This window comes from Agelaius tricolor, unplaced genomic scaffold (genome assembly GCF_023055355.1).
Source record: "Agelaius tricolor isolate 1412-34295 unplaced genomic scaffold, bAgeTri1.0.p SCAF_10, whole genome shotgun sequence".
NCBI lineage: Eukaryota > Metazoa > Chordata > Aves > Passeriformes > Icteridae > Agelaius > Agelaius tricolor.
The window spans coordinates 24,903,109-24,930,148 of NW_027269270.1; the positions used below are offsets into that span (position 1 = coordinate 24,903,109).

Consider the following 27,040-nt stretch of genomic DNA (forward strand, 5'->3'; position numbering starts at 1 on the left):
TTATTCTGCCACAAGCATCTTGAATGTCTGGTTTATCTCCTTTAAAAGATCTCTACACTGCTCATCAATCATCTTTATTTCACAACTAACATGCCACAGGTGGTTCAGCAACCTGAATGTTTGGACTGAAATTATTGAATTTTCTGGAGCTCTGGGCCTGAACCAGGGGGAAGCTGCTGGTGCATTTGAGATGTTTGGGTGCTGTGGAGATGAGGCATGGGGTGCTTGGGTGGATGGCTGGTCAGCCACCTGTGTCAGGCTCTCAAGAGCAGCAAATTTCAGCTTTGCAGTAGATTATGAAAGCAAGACTGAAGTAAGTGAAAACTTCTTTTCTTTCTCAGTTAAAACACTCAGGGTTGCTTTGCCTTAGGAACACAGGTCTACCTGCCTGGCTTGCTCCTATTTCACTGTAACGTGGACTTGCATGTCAAAGTGATTCTTGCATGAGTAGAAATCGGGGGTGCCTGAGAAATGTTCAGCGCTCACAGGAGGACTGGCTTTTTGGAGAAGCTGCTTGTCAATCACCAAAGCCTAAATCTAATTTTAGACATTAAGCTGAATATGAGCTCTTGGAAAACATATGGCATCAATTCTGCTTACTGATCAGTTTTGATATAGTTAAACCCTTTGAGTTGCTTTCCATTCCCCAACAGAGAATGTGAAAAAAGGAGGAAACTCTAGGGCTAAGAGAGAGAGAGATCAGGTCTGGCCAAGCTAGGTCCAATGTACCTGTTTTGGCCGTCTACCCTTTCTGTATGACCAGCTATTTATTTTGAGCCCTGCTCTGGAACATGTGCAAGTTGGGAAGGGACCTCACCAATAACTCTGCACTTACAAAGCCACTGAGTGATACAGAAAATACAAAACACTATCTGAAATACATGAAATGATGAAGTAAAGAGTTAATGAATCCTCAAGAAGTTTCAAGTTTGCATAGAGAAATCAGAGAGGGGAGGTTCACCAGTACATTTCTCTGGCCAAACCCACAGATGAAGATTAACTGAAAGTCTCCTGGGACAACAAACAGAACAATGTTCCTGTGAGGCCAAGAGTTTGTTTTGCCATTTGTTCTCTGTATGTTACCATGGAATACAAGTGCTGCTGTGAGTACAAGAAGAAATAACTTCATACCCTGCATTTATCTTGGACACATCCTGAAGCTTAAACAGGTCATAGTGCTCTTCTTTTGCATTGGACCATTTCACTGCTTTCTCCATGGAAATGCCTCCACCTGGGGACACTCCGCCGACACCTTTGTGTGAGACTCTCGGCAGAGATTTCCGTAAGTAACATGCTTGGATTGTGTTCCTGTTCTTCCCATGTTCCCTGGCTGGGTGTGCTCGAGCAGACAGACATTGTGTGTGGAATGTTGGTGGGAGTGGGCTGTTTGGAGGCAATTGTCCAAAATATCCATGCAAGAGCTTCAGAATGAGAGTTGTGCAAATCTGCACTGCAAACCTGTTTCTAAAATGTGTGCTCATCCAGGTGGAAATCTGGGAAGCATATAAGGCAACCTACTGTCCTGTTGTGCCTGTATTACAGATCACTAATACTGTTAAGTACCTGAAATGATTTTCAGAAACTACGTGACAAATTGCTCTGAAAAACATATAAGCCGAAGGAAAAAACACCCCTGTTCATAGGGGGAAAGAAAAGCAAAAGGTGGAAAATGAGCAAGCTGCTATTAGTTTTTTGAATTAATCACCCATCTTCAGATCTCACAAAATACTCAGAGGAAGTTGGAGTCTCTTTTGCTCTATTTTCAGCTGGTGCTTGAAGCAAAAGTGTCAGAAATCTCTCTGCAAAGCCTGTTCTGATGAGATTTCCAGCCAGTTTCATGAATGAAGTTGGTTTGGATTAACTGTGAATAAGTTCCTTTGCAGAGAACTAGCAAAGCATGGGTTCATTGATCATAGACACTTCTGTGTGGGGTGTCTGACCCAACACTCAATAAAGGCAATGAGAAACCTAGTGGGGCAGCTTATCCAATTGCTGTGGAGCCACTTTGCAGTTCCAAAGCAGCTAGAGTCAGCTGTTCCTAGACACTGGAAACTGGATGGGAGGGAAATTTGCTTATGGTCTATTCACCTGATTTATGGGGGTTTGCATCAGGCCCAGGGACAAGTTCTCTACACCATACACTGCTCATTTACAAAACTGGTGTAGCAGAGACCTAGTAAGAGTCAAGGTCTCATCTTTTCCTCCTTCTGCTCTCATGCCTTACTTCCCATCAGTAATTAACAGGGATGGATGCCTACTTCTTCTGGGATTGTTTACTGTGGGGACAGTTCCAGGGCTGTCCCCTGAGGCTGTCTCCACAAGTAACAGGCTTTTAAGTTATGCCTCTCTATTGATCCCCCATCTGAACAATTAGCAGTGGTGATTGCTCTGAGTCCAAAGGTGTGTGCAATCAACCCCACAATGATATTCAAGGAGAGCACTGTTTTAAAAAAGCTGTCTCTCCTGAAGTGTGCTGTGTGTTTTAAATGTGACAGGCTACATGACAGGACCTGAAAAAGAGACATTTGAGGAAGCTTGGAAACTTCTGATCCTTGAGCCTGAGCCAAGCCATACTTCCTGAATTTTTGGCTTGGGAGTCTCTGATTCAAGCACAGCATTTTCACCTGCTATCCATAGCTTTATCATTCCTGCAGAATAATCAGTGTTTTTAAGATGCCTGCCTTAATATAACAATATAACAATTCTCTGCATGACAAAACCCTAAAAATCTGGTGGCTGGTAAATAAGAATTATTGAGAATGATTGTTTCATTTGAGGCATCAATAACTTCAGCAGAGCTGTAAGGAGAACAGCTCAGCTTCCCTGAAAATTGCAAAGGAACTTTTTTTTTGTTGAGAAGCTCACTTTGCCTGTTCTGAAAGCTCCAGCCAAGGCTCCTGGGGGTCAGATTTTCTGGAGGTGGAAATCCAATATTGAATGTCTGATGGGGCATCAGGGCTACCAATTCTGCTTGTGAGGCTGTGTGAAAAGCTAATATGTGCATTGGGAAGTAAAAGTACTGACTGAATGATCTTTCAGGAGTTGTGGACTCAGTTCTTGTTTCTATGCAAGAATTCAATGTGTTCTGTATGTTTCCTGACAGCCTTGAGGTGATGGCTCTTCTCCTTGTCCTCCCATGGGTTTAGTTGCTAGACCAGTCTTGCAGTAGGTGGAAGAGAGTAGGAGAGGTCAGTCCTCCCATCTGCTTCTGTAAGCAGCCTGGACAGCCCCAGGGCTGGCAGGGCTCTGCCTGGAGTGTCCAGAGTCAGCAAAGGGGCAGCAGGGCACTGCCATCCTTATCTCATGTGTGCTGTCACTGTGCCCCCATGCAGCTGTGCCACCAAACCACCTGTGCAGCCAAATGCCATACAGGAGATGGACGTTCAGGGGGCATCCTAAGGCACTGCTTTTCCTTCACAGCTTCTCTTTTAGAGAGGGGATAGTCCTCTGTCACTTCTGAGCCTAGTGGCAAAGCTGCTGGGGCTGGCAGCCCTCAATTTTGGGGCAGATGCAGGAAGACAGGTTGGGGCGAGTCTGCTTGAAGAGTTCTGTGCTGATTAGGGTCAGATGTTATTGCCATAGGGGCAGTTAATTGAGGGGGTATCAATAGACAGCAGGCCACCTCTCTACTTTTCCTTCCCTGCCTGTTATTTAACAAAACTATTGAGAGAAAGGCTCCATTAACTATACTTTTGTCTTTAATTCTGCAACTGCAGAAAAAGCCAGTACAGGAGAAGCCTCTGAATACAGGATAGAATTGGTTCTGTAATAATAATAATAATAACTTGCTTTCCCTCTTTGAAAATAAATATGGTTCTTAGTAGAGAGATTTACCCGTTGCTGGCAGTCAATCAGGCAGGACAATTTGGGCTCTGAGTACTTGATTAGAATAACTTTAAGGAAAATTGCCTTCCTGAATCAAGTAAAGATCCATTAACCTGATGAAACAGCGTTTGCTTATCTGGGAGGTTAAGACTCATAACACAGCTTGGACTGCATTAGATGAGGCCTCTTTTAGAACAGAAAGTAATAAAAACACCATCTGTCATGTCTAGTCAATCAGACCTTGTATAAGAGAGGAATTATTCCTCTGACTTGACCATTATAAGATCATCTGTTTGTTAACAATGGGAAGTGTCAGGAATGCTGAAAACTAGTTTTATGCCCTCAAATTATTTCTAGCTGCCTTTATCTTGGAGAGAATTAATATTAATCTGAGTTTATACAGGAAAGAAATATTTCTAGATGAATACAATGCCAAATCATTCCATGTTGAGTCTCTTGTGATTTATTGTTAGAGGTAAAACTGAATGGGAGATAGAGGAAAAAGTGCCATGTACACTTTTCTTCTGAAAGTGATTATTTCTATAAGCAAATCTCTTGCAAGTTGCTGAGCAGTCAAAGGTTCTTTGAAGTCAATTGAATGTATTCAATTCACTCAAGTGGCTGGCTGCATCGTAAAGGACTGGCATGGCTAGACCTTCTCATGTAGCATAGGTGTAGCTGGAGGTTGTGGAAAAGGTGTTTGCATTTTTTGGCATGGATTTATCAAAGTTATTAAATGTTGTCACTAATGGATTTCTCTGATAGTGTGGTCTCCTCTATTTATGAAGGAGTACTTGGAGACATGTAAAGACTGAATGCCAGACAGCAAAGGCAGCTGTGGGCACAGGAGGTGGAAAGAGTGGTGGAAAGCATGTCCCAGTGTATCCCCAGCACCCCTGTGCACCAGCTGGGGTGGAAACAGAATCCCCACTTGTCACACACCACAGGTGAGACTGCAGTGGATATATTCATATACATCATTGCCTGCTGCTCGGGTATGTGCCATGCTGCTGCCCAGTGCATTCAGCACTGCTCCATGGGTGGCCACAAGCTGGAGAACACCAGAGTGGTTTTTGTGTGCCCATGGAAAAAACATTTCCTTTTTCAGGGTTTGCTATTTGCACAAGAGAAGCACACGGAGTGTTTGCAGGTGTGTGATGCAGAACTCAGCTGTTGTGTGGTGGGCACAACCCCATGCAAGATCCCAAGAGGAAGGAGACAGACTGGGAGTAGAGGAGGAGGAAGATTAAAGCAAATGCCTAATTCAGTATTCAGTCACAGCCAGAAGATGTGCTCCAGTTAAGGTAATGAGACTGGAGATTTGGGAGAAAGATGGTTGAGCAGAAGGAAGACAACATGTCCTCTGGGGTGGCATCAAGGGAAGGCTGAGCACTCCTGGTCCCACTGATGTCAGGTGGATCAGATGCCACTCATCTCCTAGGAAAAAAGGACCTTTTTTGGGAGTTAGCATAAGGATGAAGAGTCACAGATAAATTCTTCCTTCTATAAGAATATAACCCTTATCCCTGCCAGACTCTTGAGGGGATTTGTCATGAGTGCCAGTGGAGAACAGACTGCCCTGGGCACAGGATGGCCAGAACAAAAAGAATTGTGCTACAAAGTGTTAGGGTCCCTGGAGACCCTATGGTTAGATCAACATTAAAAAAAGCAAAAATATCTCCAATTCTGTGCCAGTTCCTCTGGGACCTGATGCAGGGAAAACCCACATGACTCTGCTTTCCCCTGGATCTGGTGAGAGCTGCTTCCACTCACTCTGTTAGAAAATTGATCCCCCTGGTCAGTGCGGGGGGAGGCTGAAAAGAATAGATGGCACTGCAAGCTCGTTATGAAAATGCAGGGAACCAGAGTTAATGAATCTTGGACGAGCCTCTAATCTGCCTGGCCCTTGGTGTGGTGGTAGAGGAAGCTGGCTGGGGAGGATCTGATTAACATCTCAGTGGAAATGACAGACCCTAGAATGCATAAGGTCGTATCATACCTGTCAGTGCTTGCATCTGGGAGGGGCCGCTGTCAGAGAGCTGAGATCTCTGTGGATTAGATCAGGAAGGTTTTTTTCATCAGAACAGATATATTTTTGGGATTTACATCTTCTCTGTCCCTGGCAGCTTGCCTTGATGAAATACTGATTACACAATTGCAATCTGACTTAAACCACAGCTAAAAAATCAGCTGTGTGCTGGGTTATGGTGAGAATACCCTTTCTGTGATGGCAAAGATTTGAAATTGTGCAGTGCATTATGTCTCCTGACACAGGAAAACTTGCAGAGAACAACAAACAGGCTGTTTACTGTGGGTGTATGGAAAAAAGTTGGAAAAACTGGAATTCATGCCTTTTCTGAGATTTTCTTAGTCCAGTAGCCAGATTAATGAATGAAACCACTTGCCCCAGATGTACAGGAGATTATGCTGCTTGATGCTTGTTTTATGGGCAGTGCAGTTAAGGTTAGGAAACTTGAAATAAGTGCTCCAGGGACTGACAAGCAATGTAGTCAGAACCAAACCCCAGGGTCCTGCTGTCACATCCTGTAGCCCCTCCTTCACTGCCCAACGGATACCCCCCCCCCCCCCCCCCCCCCCAGTTCCAGGCATCCCTGTGAGCTGGCTGTGAGGAGCAGAGTGGTTATAGGATTTCTGGTTTCTCAGTAGCAACTGCCTCACTGAAGCCAGTAAAAGCAGCATTTTACTCAGGAGCAGGGTGGGAGAGGGAGTGGGACACACCACCAGAAGAGAGCTACTGGTCAGCTGAGAGATCAGTGCAGAAAGAGAAATCCCCAAGGCAGTTTCTGTCCCAGAGGCTGGAAGTGAGCACTGGCAATGCACCCACGGGGTGGCTGAGACACTGGATTCAACTGTCTTTCAGCATTCCTCCAGACCCAGGCTGCTGCAGGCTGTGATGTCTTCAGTGGCTGAGCTGTCCCTCAGAGCCTGTGGCACAATAAATCAATAGCTGTTTCTCACTTGTTCTGATAATGCTGCAGGCGGGGCAGCTTAAGGGAGAGACTGCTGGGCTGGCATGCAAGAGGTTTTAGAGGAGTCTACCTTCAGCAGGATGTTTCTTCCTTCTTTTGCTCCTTTTTGAAATGGAGGTATTGATATCTGCTCAGTGAGATGCCCTGAGATATCTGCTGCTGAAAGGCACCATGTGAGATTCTGCTTCTGAAACCACCACGGAGAAAATGTTCTTGGGACACCAAATGGTCCTCAGGTGTTTTCCAAAGTTCTGCTTCATCACATACATCTTTCTTCCAGCTGCAGGGAAGCACCTCCCACCTTCTCACACCAGGAAGGGGACGACCCAGCCTCAGCTCCAGGCAAGTGGACTGGGTAAATGTTTAGATTTTTCTGTTTCTAGGCTCTCTCTGATAGTCAGAAGTTTTGAACAGAGAGCCTGAGTTGAGCCTGAGACTGACAGGTATCTCAGTACCAGCAGGTGTGGCACTGGGTGCCCAAGGGACCAGCACACCTTGTGACAGTCAGAATTGATCACTTCCACCCAAGAGAGACAAACAGCACTGAGTTAGAAATGGAGCTCACATGCACTTACTTGCACACCTATCTTGGCTCTCCTTTTCTGCATTTGTTTTTTTCCAGAGCACTCTCTCTGTTGCTGACTTTACATACCTATATGAACATTATAAATAGCTATTGTTTCAACTAGGAACTGTCTCCAAGCAGTGGGCAGCATTGCTAAAATGCCTGAAATTTCTATAAAAGAGAAACAAAGGACTATCATGAAGGACAGAACATAGAAACATCCCAGGGACTGGACTTGTTCCCGTTGCCTGGAGCACCTGTATGTACATTTTCTTTATGTCTTGAACTTACTGAAACCAGTGCTTCTAGTCAGTGCATGGTACTTTATACCATAGCAACAAGTACATCTTAGAAGTGGAGGGGAAAATAGCTGGAAAATAATTCAAGTGGTCCTGTAGCCCATTTCCTTACTGACAGCCTGAACAGTTAAATTATCCCTGATTTTCTCTGCAATATATGGCTTTCCTTGGTATTCACTTGCCTGTTAATCAGTGGTCTATTTTGAAAGACCACAAGTCTTATTCTGGAACCAACTTCCATTTTTTTTTTTTCAGTGGTTTTGTGATACTCTCAACTTGAGAGCCTAGAAAGTAATTTAAATTCATGGTTGTATTTTGTTTTGTGCTGTTTTCTTAATTTCCTGCCTAAGCTCTCTCATGCTCTCATGTGTTTTCCTTGAACATTCCCTTCAATGAAGAGAAAAATCCTATTTTTTCCTTCCTACGATAGCCTCTTAAATAATTGTTTAGAAATAAAAGCCCTTCCTCATGTGTTCCTTGTCTCTCCCTGCCCAAATCTTCTAATATAAGTCACAAGCATTACCAAGTGAAGCCTTTTATTTCTCCCAAAAACTATTCTCCCTCCAGCTTTTCTTCTCTGTTGCATTGTCTGGCCTGTAGTGCTCATATGTCTTTTCTGCTTGTTTTTCACAGTGCTTGCCCAGAGTCTCACACTGCTGGCTTTGCCATGCTGTGCTTTGTACTTATCTATGCTGTATCTTCTTATAATATGAATAACACTCCCTGGATCCTGGCCATACTTCCTACATTATAGATTTAAATTCTTCTTACCATCTATCTTTTCTTTAATATCTCTTCTGTGCACAGCCTGCTCTTTTTTAGCCATTATTAAAGTTTTGCTTCAGTCCTCCTTTAACAAGCCCCTCACGATTTGCCATCATCTTTTTATGAGTTGTTCATGCTGTTCTTCATCTTTTACTTCAGACTTTGCATCCCTTGTTGCTCTATCAAATGAATAATCATATGTAGGAATTTATTCTTAATTTCATTTTGGAGTTTGATTGTGATGAGCTTAGGCTTCTCACTATTGCACATTGTAGCTATTGTTGTGTGCTTCTTTTCTCTCTTAAATTCAGGTGTCTCTCAGTGTTTCCCTAATGCATCTTTCTAGTTGTCTTGCCCAATTCCACTGGTCATCCTATGTCCAGCTAATAGCAGAGTTCATCAGGAACTGACTGCCTGTTTGTAGCCTTGACTTTATCTTGAGGTGATGATGATAGATACAGGACCTTGAAGCAGGTGGGACTTGACTGCAATAAAAAGGTGAAGGATGCAGATGGCTTCAGGGCCATGATGTGGGTGATGGAGACCCCATTTTACTCTATTGCTGAACTCACTCTAAACTACTTCTGTGTCTGCAGATAATATCTGGGGTTTTCCCCTGCAGAAGAATTTCCCTAAAGCCTCTCTGAAAGAAAGTCACAGCAGTTTAGAGAAAGTTACGGGGGAAAGCAGAAAGGAGTAAACAGTGGAAGTGCAGTAGAAAAATTATTGATTCTCCTTCAGGCAGCTCATGGCTTGAAGGTGAAAAAGGGTCTGGAGGGACAGCTTGTCAATGTTTTATGTGCTTTTCTGTGTGATATGTGAAGAACTGGAAACTGAAGCCAGTCTGTCAAAGGTTGGTGAAATCCCGTGTCTTCTCAAAACCATAATCTTCTCACTAGGTGCCCCATCCCTGGAAACATTCACAATCAGGTTTGACAGGGTTCTGAGCAACCTGATCTAGTTGCAGATATCCCTGCTTATTGTAGAGGAGTTGGAATGGATGGACTTTGAAGGTCCCCTCCAGCCCTAACTGTTCTGTGATTCTATGATAGTGAAAGACATGTATAGTTAAGACCAACTCTGTAGCTGGTGTACAGTGTCAAAAATTTGGATTTATGGCCAGCTGTAGATCCTGTCTAGTCACAGAGCCAGTTCCCTATCCTCAACCAGAAGTAGTAATTTTATTGAAAGATAGTGTAGCTGCAGTGTGCAGTGATTGATCGTGAACATCCGTGAAGGGTGCCATTTAGCCTCAGAGGCTGTATTCAAGAAAGGCAGATTCCCTATGACACTTGAGAGCTTAGCAGAGATGACTTCAGATCAGAAATAAATGGAAGTTTAACTATTTTAGTGGTGGCCAAAGGACTGCTGTTGAGAAGGGAAACATTAACAGCAGGGTGAAAGAGAGCCAGGATTGCTTAACGAGGTTCATCTTCAGGCACAGCAGAGCTGGGCACGTCCAAGGCACAGAATGGCAGAGGGGGACTGCACACCACAGCCTGCAAAGGAAGCCCAAGCTGGTGAGGAAGTGTTTAAAGATTTCTTCTTGCTGATAGTAGGAGAAACTGAGGGCAAAAAGGCATGAGGAGGGATGAGAAGTTTCTCTAATTGTTACAGGTTTGTGACCAGATGACAGGTTCGTAAATGCAGATTAGATACTTAATATTGTTAGTGATATTGATCTAAATACCTTCACAATTTTAAGTCTGTAATGGCTGGTGAATAGAGGAGAGATGTGGGTTTGAAGGCTTCTGGCATATTTTCCTGGTTGTTCAAATGATTTGATACATCATTTTCTTAAATTACTTTGAAGTTTGGGAGAAGTCTGCAGGCAATGGAAACCACTCTTGATCTGTATAAATCAGTTAAGCCCTGCTCTTTCTTGTGATCAAAGAATTGGAGAAAATAAGCCAGAAGAGACCTCCAGAGGTTATCATGTCCTTCCAGGGTCTGGTCATTAAGCCTGAAGTGTTGCTGCCACGTACTCATCTAGTTTCTTAAAACCTTCTCTCAGAAACAGAGAAAGAGGAGAGAAATACAAATATCGCAAAAGGGCTATAAAAGTATGGCCAGTGTGTATGAATTAAAAACAAGACTCATTATTAAAAGACAAGTGTGGCTGAGCTGAAAATTAGGAAGGGATTGTACCATGAGATGAATGCAGGTAAAAATGAAGAGATTAGTTGAGTATAAACAGATTAAGGTGCACAGCACTGCAGCAGGGAGCAGTGAGAATGTGAGGATTGTAAAAGCAATGTGAAAATGCAGATTCTCTTTCTGAGGATTTGGGAATCAGAAAAAAATTAAATTATGAACTGAAAGTCGTAGCAAAATGTATTAATGGGAACTTCTGGCTATGCAGGGCATCTGGTACCTGAATATAACATGTAAGCATGAATCATCCTACAGAGTCCCCAGTTGCATAAGGGATAATTCAGAAATGAGGAAATCGTACAGAAAGTAGTCCTTGCTTTCACACTTAGCAGGTGAAGTTGTTTGGCACAAGATTTTCACAGAAACTCAGGAGGGCACCTCATCTATATGCCTGCTCTGGAACAGGACTTGATATTTATGTAGTCCCTAATGCATTCTTATATAACAGACATTGCTACACCATCTCTGTTCCAATGCTCATCTGTCCTCACTGAGAGGGAAATTGGAAAAAGGAGCCCCAAATATTCTTTACTGAAAAAAGTCAGTTATTTCTCTCATCTTATCCTCAACAAAAATGGATTGTAGTTCATCTCTCTGGCTGTTTTTCCTGTCAATGGAAAGGAGTGGCATTTGGTATTCTTCTTTCCCAAATTTCATCGTTTTCATTCCAGAGTTGTAAAATGGTTTCTCCCATTTTGCAACACCATTTTGGGTTCATACCCAATTGTATCCCAGGCTTCTTCACCATGGTTTTGAGTGCAAACAAAAGCACCATGCTGGCTGTGCTGAAGTTTTCTTTGCTCATGGAAAAGCTGAGGACCTGCATGCTTCATGCTTTCCTAATGTGATGGAAAATCATTGATACTCTTAGAGGGATTTCCCAGTTGTCCACTATTATGAGCATTTCATGTGAACCCTATTTCCTTGTGAAAGATCAGAGGCACTGGAGTTAGGATATATCACATACAGAGCTGCTCTAGGTGTTACTCCGCTTAACAAAGAATAAACCAGTCTGGTTTGAGAGCATTTTTTTCCAATCTGAAATGGCTGTTTTGTAATCCTTATTCTCCTTTTGGTGCTTAGAAGGGATTATCTGATCAAGTATCTCTCTTGTTATGGAGGAACACTCCTGGAGGAACAATCTGCTTTTTAAAGGCAGTGGTGATGCTTGTTTTGCTTTTGCCCTTCACAAGGGAAGTGGCTCAATGTGGTATTCAGCACTTGAAGGTGAATTTCATCAGGCTTTGATGATCTGAACACATTTGAGATATCCAAATATTATTTAAGCAGTTTTTGTCTCATTTCACACATACTCCTACTGGTTCATTTCAAAGGTGTTGCATGCCTTGTTGCAATTTATTTTTTTAGTAAAAATAATAAAAAGGGCACAAGTTTCCTGGCTTCTCTGGATGATTGTTTTCTGGTCTAAAAAACAGCTTTTCATTTTCCTTCCTCTTTCTCCAATATTGACAGCATTTCTAACACCTTTTCTTATTGCCTTTTATGTCCCCTTGCTAGCTGTGGTTCATTTTGTGCCTTAGCTTTGCAGGCACACTTCTACCACTCTGTTTGATCTGTTTGTCTATACCTGTCTTCAGAAATGCCACCTTATTTCCATTTGTGGTACAATTCCTTCCTGATTTTCAGTCTAGTCGCACAGGTCTCCTTCTATCAAGTATCATTCTGTATTTGTATCTGAGGTGCTTGCAATTTTATTCTCCTAAACTTGTTTTTGCTGTTTGCTACAAGTTACCATTTATTGCCAGACATTTAAATTCCTTTTCTTCCTTTCTGTCTGAGAAGACCTTCTGGCAGCTAGTGGCCTAAACAGCTCTGCAGTGTATTAGACAAGTAGTATGTTAATCCTACTGACTGATAGGGTTTTTCATGCTAGCATTAAAAAAAATAATCATTTAGCTTATGTGACACACAGGGCTGTATATACACAGAGGAAATATAGCTGCAGGAGGCTGAAAATGTTAAGGCATCACACTGCAGCAGCATGGGATCACTGTGCAAGGGATGGTGAAACCCTTCCTGTCTTCCTTTTTTATTATTCCTTTAGTAACTCTGCTGCTGTGATTGCTCTGCTTGCCTGTGTATGGCAGAATACAGCAGGTTTCTACTGGGAGCTGTAGAGAAATACCTGGGGCATGAGATGCCAGCAGAGGGTTCAGAAATATTTCTGCTGCCTCTAGCATGGGGTCAGACTTGCAGGACTTGAGTAGATGCCAGCCTGGTGTGTAGGGACAGAACCCATGTGAACAAGATCTGTTCTGTCCCCAACACTGGGTATTGAGCTTTTGAGCACTCATGCCCATGAAAAGGGCTTGATAAACCTGAGCTCCCTGGAGGCTGCAGAGGCTGCACCCAGGTGAAAAGCAAGGCTGTGCAGGTGTGCAGGTCACTGGGAGGGCTGAAGACAAGGAGCTGGTTTGTGGCAGTACCAGAGGAGGTACCCATCTCTTATTTTGCCACTGCTGTAGAAGAAAAAAGGTACAAGGAAGGATAGAACTTTCTGGCACCATTTGAAGTTTGGCCTCCAAGTCAGCTGCCCAGCTGACCCCATGTTTAGCTGCCCAGTTAGCAGGAGTGAGATGGGGTCTTTGGGGATTTTCAGAGGAAGCAATGCCAGAGGACATGATGGGTAGTAATTATACTTTTTCTGTGCAGTCCATCACATCTGATTCTCTTGTGTAAGTGTTCTCCATGTCTTGTTAACAATAACTGAAACCAGATTAAGGATCTGTGGTGTGGCCAAAGGCCTCTTTCCTGGTTCATCAGCTGCAAACTTGGTTCTTGTGATAACCAAACACTATCAGCAACTGAGTACTTTCACTAAGGACTAGTTTATGGAGATTCCTTGAACCAGCTGTGGATTCTGGGTGTGGTCTGTGCATTCCTGATAAGAGAAGGGAGAAATATTTGGGAAAATTCTTTGAACATTTGCCTTTTAAAGAAGCCAAGTGTAAGAGGAAGAAGAAACCTCTGCACTGTGTTGAGGATACAGCAGAGCCACAAGCACTGAGGATAGTTTATGGGAAGTTTGTGAGTTTTGCTCTGCAATTGCAACTGGCACTGGAAGAGTGCAGATGAAGAGCTCCACTATTGCCATGGGAAGGGCATGGAAGGAGGGACAACTGTGTACCTGCAGGGAGCTGAGCCCACGTGGCTGCAGGGGGAATCCAGGGACTCCCAGCAGAGATGGGCTGCATTTGTCACATAGGGAGCCCCAAAGTGGTCTTCTGGATAATAGAAAGTGAGAGAGAGGGGTTGGGGCTACTTCTGTGTGCAGGCTGTGCCCGCTTGATTGAACTGTCCCATGGGAAAAGGCAAGGTCATTCTAGGGAATTGCTGTGGGGATGAACCCCGGGTCACTTCACTTCTGCAGTAGCAAAGAAATGATTTAACACAGTGCAGGCATCTGTGACATCCAGTGTCCAAGGGTTTGGTGGGATGAACATTTTAGTAGTTATGTCTTGGAATGTGTGGCTTTCCAGGGAAATGAGATCCCTGCAGAGTAAACCTGTCATTACCACACTGGGAGGGAGATGCACGCTCTGCTCCTAAATCCACAGGCAGTAGGTGTATCTGGGACCTGGGATTTTTATTCAGCTCACATCTGTGCAGCATCCAGCACCATGCTGGGCTGGTGCATGTAAAATAGCTGGGGGCATGCCAAACAACAGGGAGGTCTGTGCCACAAAGTGCTGACAGCCCCAACCTGTGACTGATTTAGGCTGTGTTCCCTCACTCCTCTTGAACTCTGGAGCTGTCTTTCCTGGTAGCATCTCCCTCCCCTTTCTGCCCTGGCTGCACAAATGGGCTCAATTAGGGTTAACTCAAACTGAATCAAACTTCGTGCCTGAGGTTGGAAATCTTCCCAGTCAACTCACCACAGCCACATAGCATGGTGGGAGACAAGGCGAGAGGGGAGATGAACGCTTTTCAGAGAAATGAATCCAAGGAAACTTTGTTCACTTTTATTTCTGCAGGAGATGATCCCCCCAAAGGAGATTTCCCTCTTCAGAAAAAATCTCCGGTAAGTGTTACTGCTGGTTTCCTTTGCTTTGCTTTCTGCTCAGCTTGTTTTAAACATTGCAAGATCTCTCTGTTCTCTCCTCTGTTGTGCTCTGGCTACAGACAAACACCCTTTCTTGCAGAGGGTTGAAATAAGCCTTAACAACTCAAGGCAAAAATCCCTCCACTAACCTGATTAAGTTAAGAAAGTGCAGCTTAAAGGGAAAGCACAAATGTCTGAATGTTTGGGGAAAAGGATAAGGGTTTTTATTGCCTTTTCCCTGAACACTACTTTCCTTGTGGGAAACAACTTAGATCTCAGAAGTGGATGGAGCTGTTGTGCAAAGGAGGGAGGGAGCTGAACTCTGTTTAGTTTGATGAAACCCACCAGGGAAGGGTATCCAGATGATGAAAAGCAGAAGGAAGGACAGGGATTGAGGACAGGCCACTGGTGAGTGTTATAGAGCCCAACTGTAATGCCAGAGCCATGAGTTTACATCTTTGCCTCTGATTTAAAGCCCGAGTCAGGTGCATGTGTTGCTGCCTTGCAGCTTTGATGTTTGTGCAGGTTTTCAAGCTAATTCTTGTTGAATGTTTGATCCCTAAAAACTGTTTGCTGCATAGGATTCAGGAAGAATTTAGCTTATGTTGTAGCTGCTTTGACTTGCAGGATAACATGTAATACTTGGTCTTAAAACTCACAGTCATGTCATTAGCAAACCAACTATTTAACTCAATTTTAATTACTGTGCAGACATTAACTATTGGATATCCAGAGCTCCTGGGAAATATTAATCTTCATCCTGTTTTCCATTAGTCAGCAAGAAGGAGAGCTGAAAACAAACGTCTTCTGTAGTGGGTACTTTAAATGAACTTTCTTTTTTCCAAAGACACAGTCTATCAACTTTCACAGTATCTTTAAGAGATCCATAATCCCACAGATCCCAGGCTTGCTGTGGAAGCTAAGCACTGCAGACTATCTGTGTGTTCATGAATCCAGGCTTAACCTCTTTGCTTTTGCTGGGGCTGTTTGCTGAGCATGGTCCTCCTCTGCGAAAGCGAGCAAACTGCATCTGGCTCCCCACATGGATGAAAGCTTCCCACTTTTGGATGTCCAGGCAGGCCACAGGCAGGTCAGTGATACAGTGGAGACAATACATGAGGGTTTCTGCACGTGCTGATGCCATCTCATGACACACAAGCCAGATGGAAGTACCCCTGCTTGTAAGTCGTTGCTCTGTGTTTGTAAGCACTTACTCAGGGTGGTGGCTCAGGCACTTGGCAAGGTTTAGCTGGGAAGTCACTGCCCCCTGCTCTCCTTTCCCTCCTTACCCCTGCTCGTCTGTAGGAGGTGCCCATTCCAGAGCAGGAGTGGCTGAAATGAGTCACTGCACCTTAAACCGGTGCAAATGAATCCACTGGAACTTGTGCACTGGGTGTGGAGGGGTGAGTTCAGGCAGCAGAGCTCCTGACACCTGTCCACCTGGTTTGGACAGTCACTCTCTGTACTTCCACCAAATGTTATTAAATGCCATGAGTATGTATAGTAAGGTCTGGGAAGGAGAGGAAGAAAAATATCCCTGTTGTACAATTTTACTTCCAATTTCATAAAATGCCTCCCAGCACAAACATGAAACATAACCTGCCTCTTATGGATTTTCTTCTATTATGAAAAGCTTGTTGGAGAAAAATATTCTGTGTGTTCATATGGCTGTGTATTTGTGCATTTACAGCTTATATATGCCACCATTTTTAGACTAGTCTAAAAGCAACAGGCCCCAGTGCAGTTTCCAAGGGAGCCCACTCTTTCTTACAAGCCATATTGCTGAGCACAATTGTTTCAGAGTAAATAATAAATTAAATGGATAATTATGTATTTACTTTAGTAAAGTAAGAAGGGTTTCTTACAAAAAGGCAGCCCATATTTGGTGAGAAAAATATATAAGTATATATTAGATGTAAAAAATGGATAAAAATATTTGTCTTTAGAGGATTAAGTAATGGAAAGTAGGGGGGAGGTGGGAGTTGTGGAGTTTTGATTTTCTGTCTGTTTTGTTGCTCTTTCGTAATGTTGAGGAAGACAGCGTCATTAAGCTATACTCTTCTAAACTTGATGCCATTGCTTTGGGAATCCAAATAAGCTTAGGTCTCTTGGTAGTAAAATAAACCTGAATAAACACATCTATTTTGGTACTTTATTTGCATTTGGGACTCTGGGAAGAAATACAGGAATTCATTATGTCTGACATGAGGCACAGAAATGCATGTGAAGAGTTCATCTCACTTCACTGGCCCATACCATGGCTGTTTAAGTCCATAAGTATAGTTGCATCTGTTAATATCACACTCCCCCCAGATTCCTCACCAAATCCATGGCCAGCCCCTCTCCTGCTAATTGGCAGAGGCTGGGCAGTGCTGTGCAAACCTGCTTTCCTGTTGTGAGGCAGTGGAGCCACTAAGCAGCTGGAATCTGAAAGCTGCTTAGCTCAGACCACGGTGGGGTAGCAAGAGGGACAGAGGCCCACACAGGGTCATGCCAAGACTCATCTGTTTAATGCTTTGTATTTCACTTGGGAAGTGCTGATGTTAGCTGCAGTAAAGTCAGGCTCAGACAAAGAGTGGCCACACTTAGACAGGTTTGACAGTCTCATCACTGGCTTTTTTTTAAAGTTCTGATTAATAAATTGAATTATCCATAGCTGTGCCAGCAATCTTGAAATATGAAGTGGATGCCATGCCTGAGGGAGTGTCAGACAGAGAGCTGATGCTCTGCTTCAGGGAATGGTGGCACAGCTCAGCACAAGTGAGGAGCAGAGATTGAGAGAGGTAGCAGCTTTACACACAGAAGCAGACAGCAGATCCCTGGGGTTTCCCAGTTTCTGAGGTAAGGTCTGATACTGGAAGAGGGAGCAGTTTTGGGGCAGGGTGGTAGCTTTATGTGGAGTGCAGAAGAAAAGGCATCCAAAGGTGTTTTTTTTGTATCAGTGACATTTTAGCATTGCAGTCGAGAGTTGGTAGCATCCTTCCAGTGGAGTTCCTGGAGCTCCAAGCATGGTGGGCTGCTGAATCCCCATGACAGTCCTTACTGGGCTCATGTCAGCCTGGCTGATTCACTGGGGAGCCTTAATCAAACCAAGAGTACTGTGAGGTCCACTCTCTCCGTTGAGTCCAGATCACAGGCCAGTCAAGCAGCTGTGGGCACTTGGTTTTTGGGCTGGACTTCTCTCCACCACCCAGACACTGTGGGAATCTGGTGCTGGGATGGCGGCTTTGACAGTTGATATGTTCTTGTTTGTCTCCCACAGAAACTCTGTGGCTCCAACTACCCCCTGAGCATTGCCTTCATTGTGGTGAACGAGTTCTGTGAGCGCTTCTCCTACTATGGCATGAGAGGTATGTGGCTGTGACTTTGCTGTCCTGAGGTCTTTACACAAACTGCACTGGTGTTTCTGAGCTGTGCTGGGTGTAGTATCAGCTGTCTTTCAAAGTTAATTGATATTTTGGAATGCACATATGAACAGTGTATCCTAACATTGTTGCTGTATCTAAGATGAGAGGAAGTTGGGACTAGAGGCCTCCAAATGTACCTTCCAGTCTAAATTATTGTACAATCATTTATGTCAAACCTGGTTTTCTACTGTGTGATGTCTTTCATAGTTGATGTGCAATCAGTGTGTTTGGGAATTGAATCTTACAGGCACCTAATCTGTAAATAGAAAAAGTGCATAAACAGAACTACAGGTTAGGGTAAGATAAGCTAGAAAATATGTTTTTCAGCTAAACATAACTGTTTATGAGCAAAGGATGTCAGATTCTCATATATCTCATTTTAGCTTCTCCTGTGTCAGAGATTATGAGGAGCAGGTCTGGAAGCACAAATCTTTCTACAGCACTGCACAGTTGCTAGACAAATCAGTAGTTTTCTTGCCACCATGATCCTGCTTACCTTATCTACCTTGCAGATATACACATTAATTATCTGATATGATTTTTTTTGTTGTTTGTTTCCTTTTAGCTGTTCTGACACTCTATTTCTTAAGCTTCTTCCACTGGGATGAGAATCTCTCCACTGCTGTGTACCATGCCTTCTCTGCGTTGTGTTATTTCACACCTGTCATCGGAGCCATCATGGCAGACTCATGGCTGGGCAAATACAAGTAAGTGAAGACCTCTCTCTAATTTAGTCAGCATGCAAGGACAGTGCTGTGTGTGCTCCCAGTTTTGAGCTAGCTCAGAGTGCAGCAAAGACACACTTGTGAAGGTCAGCTCCTCTCTTTTAACAGAGCTGATCTGTTTGCTCATGCTGTTCTGTGCTTGTCTAAACACAAAGGCCAATAGGCAACAAAGTTGGGACAAATTATATGTTGCAATAACCCTTTTCCTCCACTGTCCTTCCATACCTGACTTCAGGAAGAGTGTAGAGCAATTAATCTTCAGTTTACCATGGTCTGCTTCTGAGAAGGATTCAAAGACAGTGAGGAAGCAATGTCATCATGTAGATCTCAGATTCAGATGAAATATCATTAACTGTAATGTACTTACTTACACTTCTCACAGCATGGGTAATGTATCAGCACACCCACTTTTGTGCCTAAGAAACCTGTGTTCTCTCAAATCATCTCCATCAGTACATAACCAGGTAGATTCTTCCTGAGTAAGAGTCCTTAGGCAGTCTTCCCTTCTGATGATAAGCTGTGGAGAATGTGTGGGCACAATCTGCCCCAGAATGGTGATGAGCAGCTGGATATAGGACTTTCTTTGCTTGCCACTGTTTTTTCATTGTCTGAGAAGTCTTGGCTGTCAGGGTGATGAAGTGCACCTGAACTTTTTTTTCTAAGACTAAGCTATCTGGCAGAAGTGTCTCTATAGGAAATAAGCAGCTGCCATATGCCTATCCAGAAGAAAGTTCTTAAGAAGCTGTCAGTGTCCTTTTTTTCTCTGTGCTCAGTTTTAGTCATTTTCTTGTCCATTTGAATGAAAAAAAAACCAAACAAAAAACAGTGGGACTTTATTAAATTTATTATTTAAGGTCACATAGCAATGTTCATTAGTTTTGAGGATGTTTATCTTGCAGCATGATGTTGTGAGAAGGTAAATCCTTATACAGATGCTCATGTTAGTCAAGAGACTTTCCTTGGAGTAATCCCTATAATTTCATGGGCAGTGGCTTTTACTGTAGTAGCTGAATCTTGGCCAGTATAACAGATAAGAGGGGCTTTTAGGAATGATCTGATGTGGTGCTAAATTAGCTGTTGCAACCAGGGTTTGAATGCATCAGGGACCTCTTCCATGCTCAGAGCTCATAGGACTTCTAGTGTTTCTGTCCTTACAAGTCCTTTGATTCACCTCTGTATGTGTCTTCAGCACAAGAATACATAGATTTCCCTTAATATAGAGGGTGGTGAAGGAATAGAATACACTCAAGAGTCTGATCATCCTGCTCGTATTTCTTCTTCCCCTTCACCAACGCATGGGAGACAGATAAATGAGCTCAGTCTTTCAGGGATACTTGGGACCCAAAACAGACTTACAATGAGGAAACCACACTCCTAATTCAGGTTTGTTGGTTAGGTGAGTGGAATGTGGGCGACAGTCGCTAGATATCCCTTCCCGTCAAGAGATTCACTTATGCACATCCTACAAAATGCCAGTTATTAGTAATCTGGAAACTGAGTTGGGCCTGAACAGTGCTCTTCTCTTTGCAGTCTTCCATGCATGACAAGACTGGAACACTTTTCATTTATTCTGTTCAGTAATGTCTACAAATAAAGCATGGGCTATCCCTCCTTAATCTGATCCCATTTGCATATCTATTCCTTCACTGTTGACACAAAGGAATTACAGCTGCCCACTGTACCACTGGTAGAACAAACCAATTCCTTGTGTGCCAGCCAAGTAGAGCTGCCATACCAGGCCCCATGGGCACACTCTGTTTTCAGCTTGTACATCACCCAGCACCTCCAGTCACTGCTGTTTGCTTTCCTCGCAGGACGATCATCTACCTCTCCATTGTGTATGTTGTTGGCCATCTGATAAAGTCAGTCGGTGCCATACCATCCCTGGGCAACCAGGCAGTTCATGTGTAAGTAGCCCTTGAAGCCACAGTGCTCTAGTAGATTGTGATGGTAGTTTACCCAAGTCTGTAATTTGTTTTATCTCCATCAGACCAGCATTTTGGGGGCTGTGCATGGATTACTTTCATCAGGGAAGGGTTAGGAATGTCTGAGTAAGAGCAGAAGGGTGGATCTAGTGTGTGAACATTCCAGACAGAGTTGGAAGTCACCACACAGACTCTAACCCCTTTGGCACAGGCATTGGGATCACTCCTCTCTGCTATACCATGCTACTGGTTTGGCCTCCTGTATCCAACTGCCTGCACCAGGCTCCTTCCTGGAGCCTGCTCATTTCATCAGCACAGCTGCCCAGCTCAGCAAGGTTCCCCCATGTGCATAGGAACACAAAACTGAAATACATTTTCTGATGACAGGGGAAGGGTCTGTCTCTTCCACAGGATACAACCCTCCAGATTCTGAGCTGATAGGTTTGTCAGAGTAGTGTCTCTGAAACCACCAAGCTGGTTTTGTCTGTGTAGTCATGGCTCAAAAAATATGCACATGCAGGCAGGAGCACATGTTGTTTACAGAACAGTTTTCTTTTGTCCCAGACCTGGTCAATCCTGATACTCCTGTTCCCTAGAGACATAATCTGTCAGGCCAATAATGGTATTTCGAAAACCACTGGGAAGTAGAAAGCATACAAGAATGAGCCTTATTCAGTTTGTCTGCTCTTACCCAGGCTACAAGGTTGCAAAAAGTACTCCCCTTTTTCTTTTTTTTCTTTTTCTCAATTGATCTCTGATGCCTTTTGTTGTCATATAAGTAAAAATAATTCCACAGATCTTTGATCTCCTATATGTCCATTGGACCTCAGAACAACAAGAAACTGACAAAACCAGTTTGGTTAATTGATTGGTATGAAATGCAGAAATTAGGATAATTAATTTGTTTTTCAAATTATTAGGATACTTAATTTGTTTGTTTATTTAGCTCATCATCATTACCCATGTGCAAAAGACAACACTATCAGAGGAATCATGGTTGGGTGGCACTAAAATGCTCTCATAAACTGTGGAAAGGTTTTGCAATGGTGATATTTTTGTTCTTGCATGAAGGGTCCTGTCTATGGTTGGTCTGTTTTTGATCGCCCTTGGAACGGGAGGTATCAAGCCCTGTGTCTCTGCATTTGGTGGGGACCAGTTTGAAGAGGAACATGTAAGACTTCTTTTCTTTCCTAAAATCTTCAGTGTCTGCTTACTTTGTGAGGATATTTATGTGATGAAAATCCTGTTGTGCTAGAAGAAGGCTAGTTTGCTGGAAAAGACATACTAAGGCATGAGGTAGGACTTGAGAGAATCTAGATGCTTCAGGAAGGCAAAATGACAGCAGAACAGAATTGATACTGAAAAGGATAGGTCATAATTGCATCAAATCATCTAAACGTTAATTGGACAACAGAGTAGTTGAAAAATCCTGTCTTGCATATCACAGAACTGTATATATCACAGCTTAATAAGGGTGATTATAATGCACTGCAGTGGAATATGGCAAATGAAAGAAAAGACTATCACCAGCCTATACTTCTGTGGGACTTTTTCCTCAAATCAGTCATAGTCTGTGTCTCAGATGTTGTTCAGAAATAACTATAGGAAATTCTAGTCTTTTGCAAGTAATGCCAGAATGTTTTCTGGATATTTCAGAATGGAAAGTTCTGAAGAGTTGAGAAAATGTTTTTGTTTAGCTGTGTTTGTGCTGTGTATCCTGAGAATTGTAGTCCAGGTGCTTTGTGTCCTCATTCTCTGTCCTGAATGTTTAGCTCCTCATCTGCACTAATCTCAAACTCCCATTATTCAGAACAGGGGCTAAACCAGGGATAAGGTAGTGCTTAAGGAAGCAAAGCAGGTCAGGAAGTGCTAATCCTCAGGCAAAATGCTAAATTTTTCAATTGATTTGAAGTTAAATAGATTTATGTTGACCTAACACACAAATAAAAATTTCTGTTTTCTCAATGACAAGTATTCAAATCACCAAGTTGTGTGCAGGGCATAAGTCTTCAAATATGTAGAAGGCCACTGCTACAAAAAAGAAAATAAGTGTGGGGGTCTGTGGTGAGTAGGCTTAAACTGAAGGAGGATTATTTAGGACTGACAGTGTGAAAATTTTTTCCAGAAGTAGATCTAGAGAAACACTGGAAAATACTAGGGCCTTTGTGAGATGGAAATTACCATCAATGGAGGCATTAAAGAAGGACATTAGACTAACAGTGTGTCAGGAAAAGCACTGGTAAATTTAGATAAGAGTTGGCCCCTTGGACAAGGAGCCCAGTAGGGCAGTTTTCTCCTTGTCTTTTGCAATACCCCAATATGAAGTCAACATGTAATGAAATAATATAGACTAAATTTAAAATTTTGGGAAGAGTTGTGCTTTCTGCACATGAACTGAGTGATGCTGAAGTGATGAAGCTTATGATTACTAAGAAGTAACAAAACATAGGATGTTCTGTGGTCACTTGTCCAAAGCAGATCCTCCTGCAGGCATGTCTACATGATGTCATGTGCTTCATGGCAGCACAGCACACATGCTCTGGGATAGCTGCATGCATCCCAGTGCATGGACATCCTGGCTTGCTGCACCAATAGCTGTCCCAAAAGAATTCTATGAGGTCCAACAGCAGCATTTACACAAGTGCTACTTCTATGAATATTAATGATTAATAGTGTTTATCCAGCATCTTTCAATTACCACCTAATTACAGTATGATAATAGGTAACACTTATCTTCAGAGTGTTTTATAGACTTCAGCTAATGAATCTCAGCACCCCTCTCAGGCACATACATATTATTATTCCAACTTTACAACTACAGCTGCATCACAGAGCAAAAACCTGAACTGCCTGTGGTTGTGCAGGCCTCTGCCTATTCTCCAGCATTCAGACTACATCTCTCCAACAAATTTATCAAACATTCACCTGTGTGCTACCTTCAAGAAAAACTAATTTAGAGAAAGAAGACTGTAAAAAGCATTCTGATAAGAACAATGTTTTCTGCTCTATTCGTTCTTTTTCAAACGTTCTTTTCAAAATAGAACGTTTTCTATTTTGCCATTTTGAAATGACTTGGCCTTTCAGAAGAAACAAATGTTTTATGCTATGTGATAGGAAGTTTAAGTCATCAGAATTGGAATGAGAAGTTTTGATTTTGTAAGGAGTGAAAGGTTTGAGGCCAACAGAATGTTTCTTTCCTCTGGAGTGGTGTTTGAGGGGTCTTATGTTTTATTTTCTTCCACTCCAGGTAGGCTGAAATAAGTTTTAAAAATTCACTATGAAATGAAGCATTTGATTCCCCCTTAATTTTCAGGATGCCAATAAACTTCATCTGAGTCCTTAAGTGCACGGGCTTATTTGTTTTGTCTGAAAACTTGGAATGAGGTATTTCTGTGTATAAATAACTAAATTACCCCTGCTATTCCTAGAGACAAGTTTATGTTTTGAGGTAAATGCACAACATCAATCTGATTCTCTCTAAAGTACTTCAGGAGCTTAATAGTCTTGGATCTGCCGCTTTGAGAATGGTACAACTACAGACAGTGATGGGGACTAATTTGGTGGGAGGTCAGATAGGGAAAACAGATTTATCTGCAGGAGATTTCCAAATGCCTTTGTCTATGGGATTAGAAGTCCAAGTTAAGAATGCCTGAACAAAATTATATTTACAATATGTTATATGAATGTGAAGCTGCTGCACACATTAATTAGGGACCAAAGCTGCTTTCAAACAATGCAGTATGGTGTTTAAGGTGCTAAATAGCTTTTCTTTGTTTCTTTATTTTCTGGTTGCCAAGGAGATCAGGATTATCATGTACAGTACCTTTTCTCAAATTAGCTAATCCAAATCATGTTGTTAATGTGTGTCTGCTCTAAAGATTAAGACAATAGGGACGAAATTCTTTATTCCAATCAGTATAATTTGCAAGCTGCAGGGTCATTGTCTTTGTAGTTATTTCAGCTTTTCTGACTGAAAATCAGTTATTTCAGTCAGTATGTAGTTATTTCAGCTTTTCTGTTTTTCTTTCCATCACTAAAATCTGAAAATGTGTGAAATAAGATGCTCCAAATTCTTTATGCATCACTATCCTCCTCTCTTACTACCACATTCTTTTTAGTAATTGTTGCTCTAGACTTTGTCATGTCAAGAGTGGCATGCTTGAGTTTATCACAGCTCCCAGAAATTTTGATTTGCTCAGATATCAGGGGTTAGAGACATGCCATGACAATTTGGCTAGAAGAGGGCAGGACTGTGAGGGTTTTACTACACCACCCTCGACAAGTCATGCAAGGGCTATCCAGGAATGGGGAAGATTGCTGAGGCTGCTCATTTCTCTAGTTTTCTCTATGATGACAAATAACTGGTCACAAAGGTAGAATGAAAAAGAAAATATAATTTTACTAGTTTAGCAGTAGAAAGTTCTGGATTATCAAAACTACCAGCAAGGAAAGGAATATAACAGATAGTAAGACCCACTGCTGTTTTCTATTAACCATGAGAACATGCCATTGAGATGATTTTTATAAGGCTTTCAAATCCTTTTGCCTAGGATAAATAATTTAAGAGGAATGTATGGGTCAGCCTTGAAAACTCTAGGAAATAAAATTGTGTAAAAGCCAAAAGCTCACTTGATGGGGTCTTCCTAACTGTGCTGGGTCACGGCAGAAAGCCCTTAATCCAAGCAAGGAGACCCCCAGACTCCTTGGTGGGTGGCAGTGGGAGGTGATGGGGCTCTCACCCTGACCTTCTCAGCACCCACTTTACAAGGGGGCAGAAAGAAAAGCCCTCTCACAGTCTCCCACCTCCCTTTCTCCCCTGCAGTAATCCCCTGTGATAAGAGGCTTCTTGCCATACCCAGTAGCAATATTTCCTGTTGGCTGCACCATCAGTTACAGGAAGTTTTGTTACATTTTTGGAGCTCAGGATTCATTACTTTACAGCTGTCCTCTTTTAGCTGCCTGCAATTCTTCACACTTTCTCCAGTTTTCTAGCCTCGTGAGTATTGTTGTCTCAGGGAGCAGACGGAAGCAGGACACATTAGAAGGAAAGGAGACAGAACAACAGTCCCTGAGGAGTTTCCTAGCCCTCAGCTAAGTTAAAGCTTTGCATTCAAATGTTGCTCAGGTCACAGAGATGAGGCTCAAGGTGCCCTGGGAGCTCTCTGTCGGGCACCATGCAATGTCTGATGCAATTTTCCCTTCTACCTTTATCAGCTCAGGTGTCCCAGAGCTGCTCATATGCATGAGCACGGGGTGGGTCAGGTAGCCTGCCTTTGTTTTCCCTCTCTGCTGGCCCACCCAGGTGCAGGGAGGAGGTTAACACTGTATACAGCACAAGTGTGACTGTGCATGAATGTCCCTCCCACAAGCAAGGAGAGACTGCACACACACATTACTCCTGCACAAAGGACCAAACTCTGCATCAAATTCTTGATTCCTTCCAAATTATGAATTATGCAGGAAGAAAGAAGATCAGCATGAATTCTTTGACTCTATAAACTATAATATATTACAGCTTAGGTTAAATTCAAAACTCTTTCTCTTAGAGTTCATCCCTCCATCAGGCTCTTGAATTTGCTCCCCTAGATTTAATTTACCCTATATAGTTTGAGGTTGATTGGCCTCACCTTGATGGTCTCCTCTTTGATGGATACTTCTCAATTGCTGGCACTCTTTCATCTATGCTGTGATTACCAGTTCCTTAAAATATACAGGTTTCTTTTTCTATTTGTACGCAGGAGAGGAGGGGAAAAAAAAAGAGCTCAGACATGGAAAGAAATTATGAGCTTGTCAAACCATGCCAAATTGGATTGAATTAGGTGACAAAGGATCTGAATCATGCTACTTGTTCTGAATAAGTAAATGCTTTCCCCTCCTTCCAGTTTCAATACACTCTCAAAGCAGCAGCTTTTCCTCTGAAATGCCAAAAAGCCCCAAAGCACTTCTCAAGTAACGTGAGCTGATTTGTGTGAGCATTTACCATCACCTGAACACGAGCTTGTTTGCTTAACATTTTATGCACTTTGTGTCAATATTTACCCAGCCTTCCTAACGAGAGAATTGATAGTGTTCAATTTGCAAGCCCAATGCTGTGTATTAGCCATGACATTGACATTGTCTTCTCTTGTTTTAGACCTCAGAGAGAAGCAAGTTTTTTTCCATCTTCTATTTATCCATTAATGCTGGAAGTTTGATCTCCACGTTTGTAACTCCTGTATTAAGAGGTCAGTGTGGATTTAGAATAAAACAATAAATTACCTGCCCTCTAACTACTCTACTGTGCATAGTTAGACTCTTATGACAACAGAATGGCAGAAATTAT

At 42.7% G+C, this 27,040-nt stretch overlaps 1 protein-coding gene across 9 annotated transcripts in view; it reads left to right on the forward strand.

Moving 5' to 3' along the window:
* The first annotated feature begins 1,189 nt into the window (after positions 1 to 1,189).
* SLC15A2 (solute carrier family 15 member 2) overlaps positions 1,190 to 27,040 on the forward strand; it is a 61,776-nt gene continuing 35,925 nt past the window's right edge. For 6 of the 9 annotated variants that reach the window (XM_071435254.1, XM_071435256.1, XM_071435257.1 and 3 more), the window contains exons 1-6: positions 14,298 to 14,640; positions 17,924 to 18,011; positions 18,634 to 18,775; positions 20,608 to 20,700; positions 21,790 to 21,889; positions 26,852 to 26,942. In XM_071435254.1, the coding sequence (XP_071291355.1) occupies positions 14,509 to 14,640; positions 17,924 to 18,011; positions 18,634 to 18,775; positions 20,608 to 20,700; positions 21,790 to 21,889; positions 26,852 to 26,942 (646 nt within the window). In that variant the 5' untranslated portion in view covers positions 14,298 to 14,508. Of the gene's footprint in view, positions 1,283 to 14,297; positions 14,641 to 17,923; positions 18,012 to 18,633; positions 18,776 to 20,607; positions 20,701 to 21,789; positions 21,890 to 26,851; positions 26,943 to 27,040 lie in introns of those variants that run through there. The other 3 variants (XM_071435255.1, XM_071435259.1, XM_071435260.1) reach the window with 3 other exon arrangements.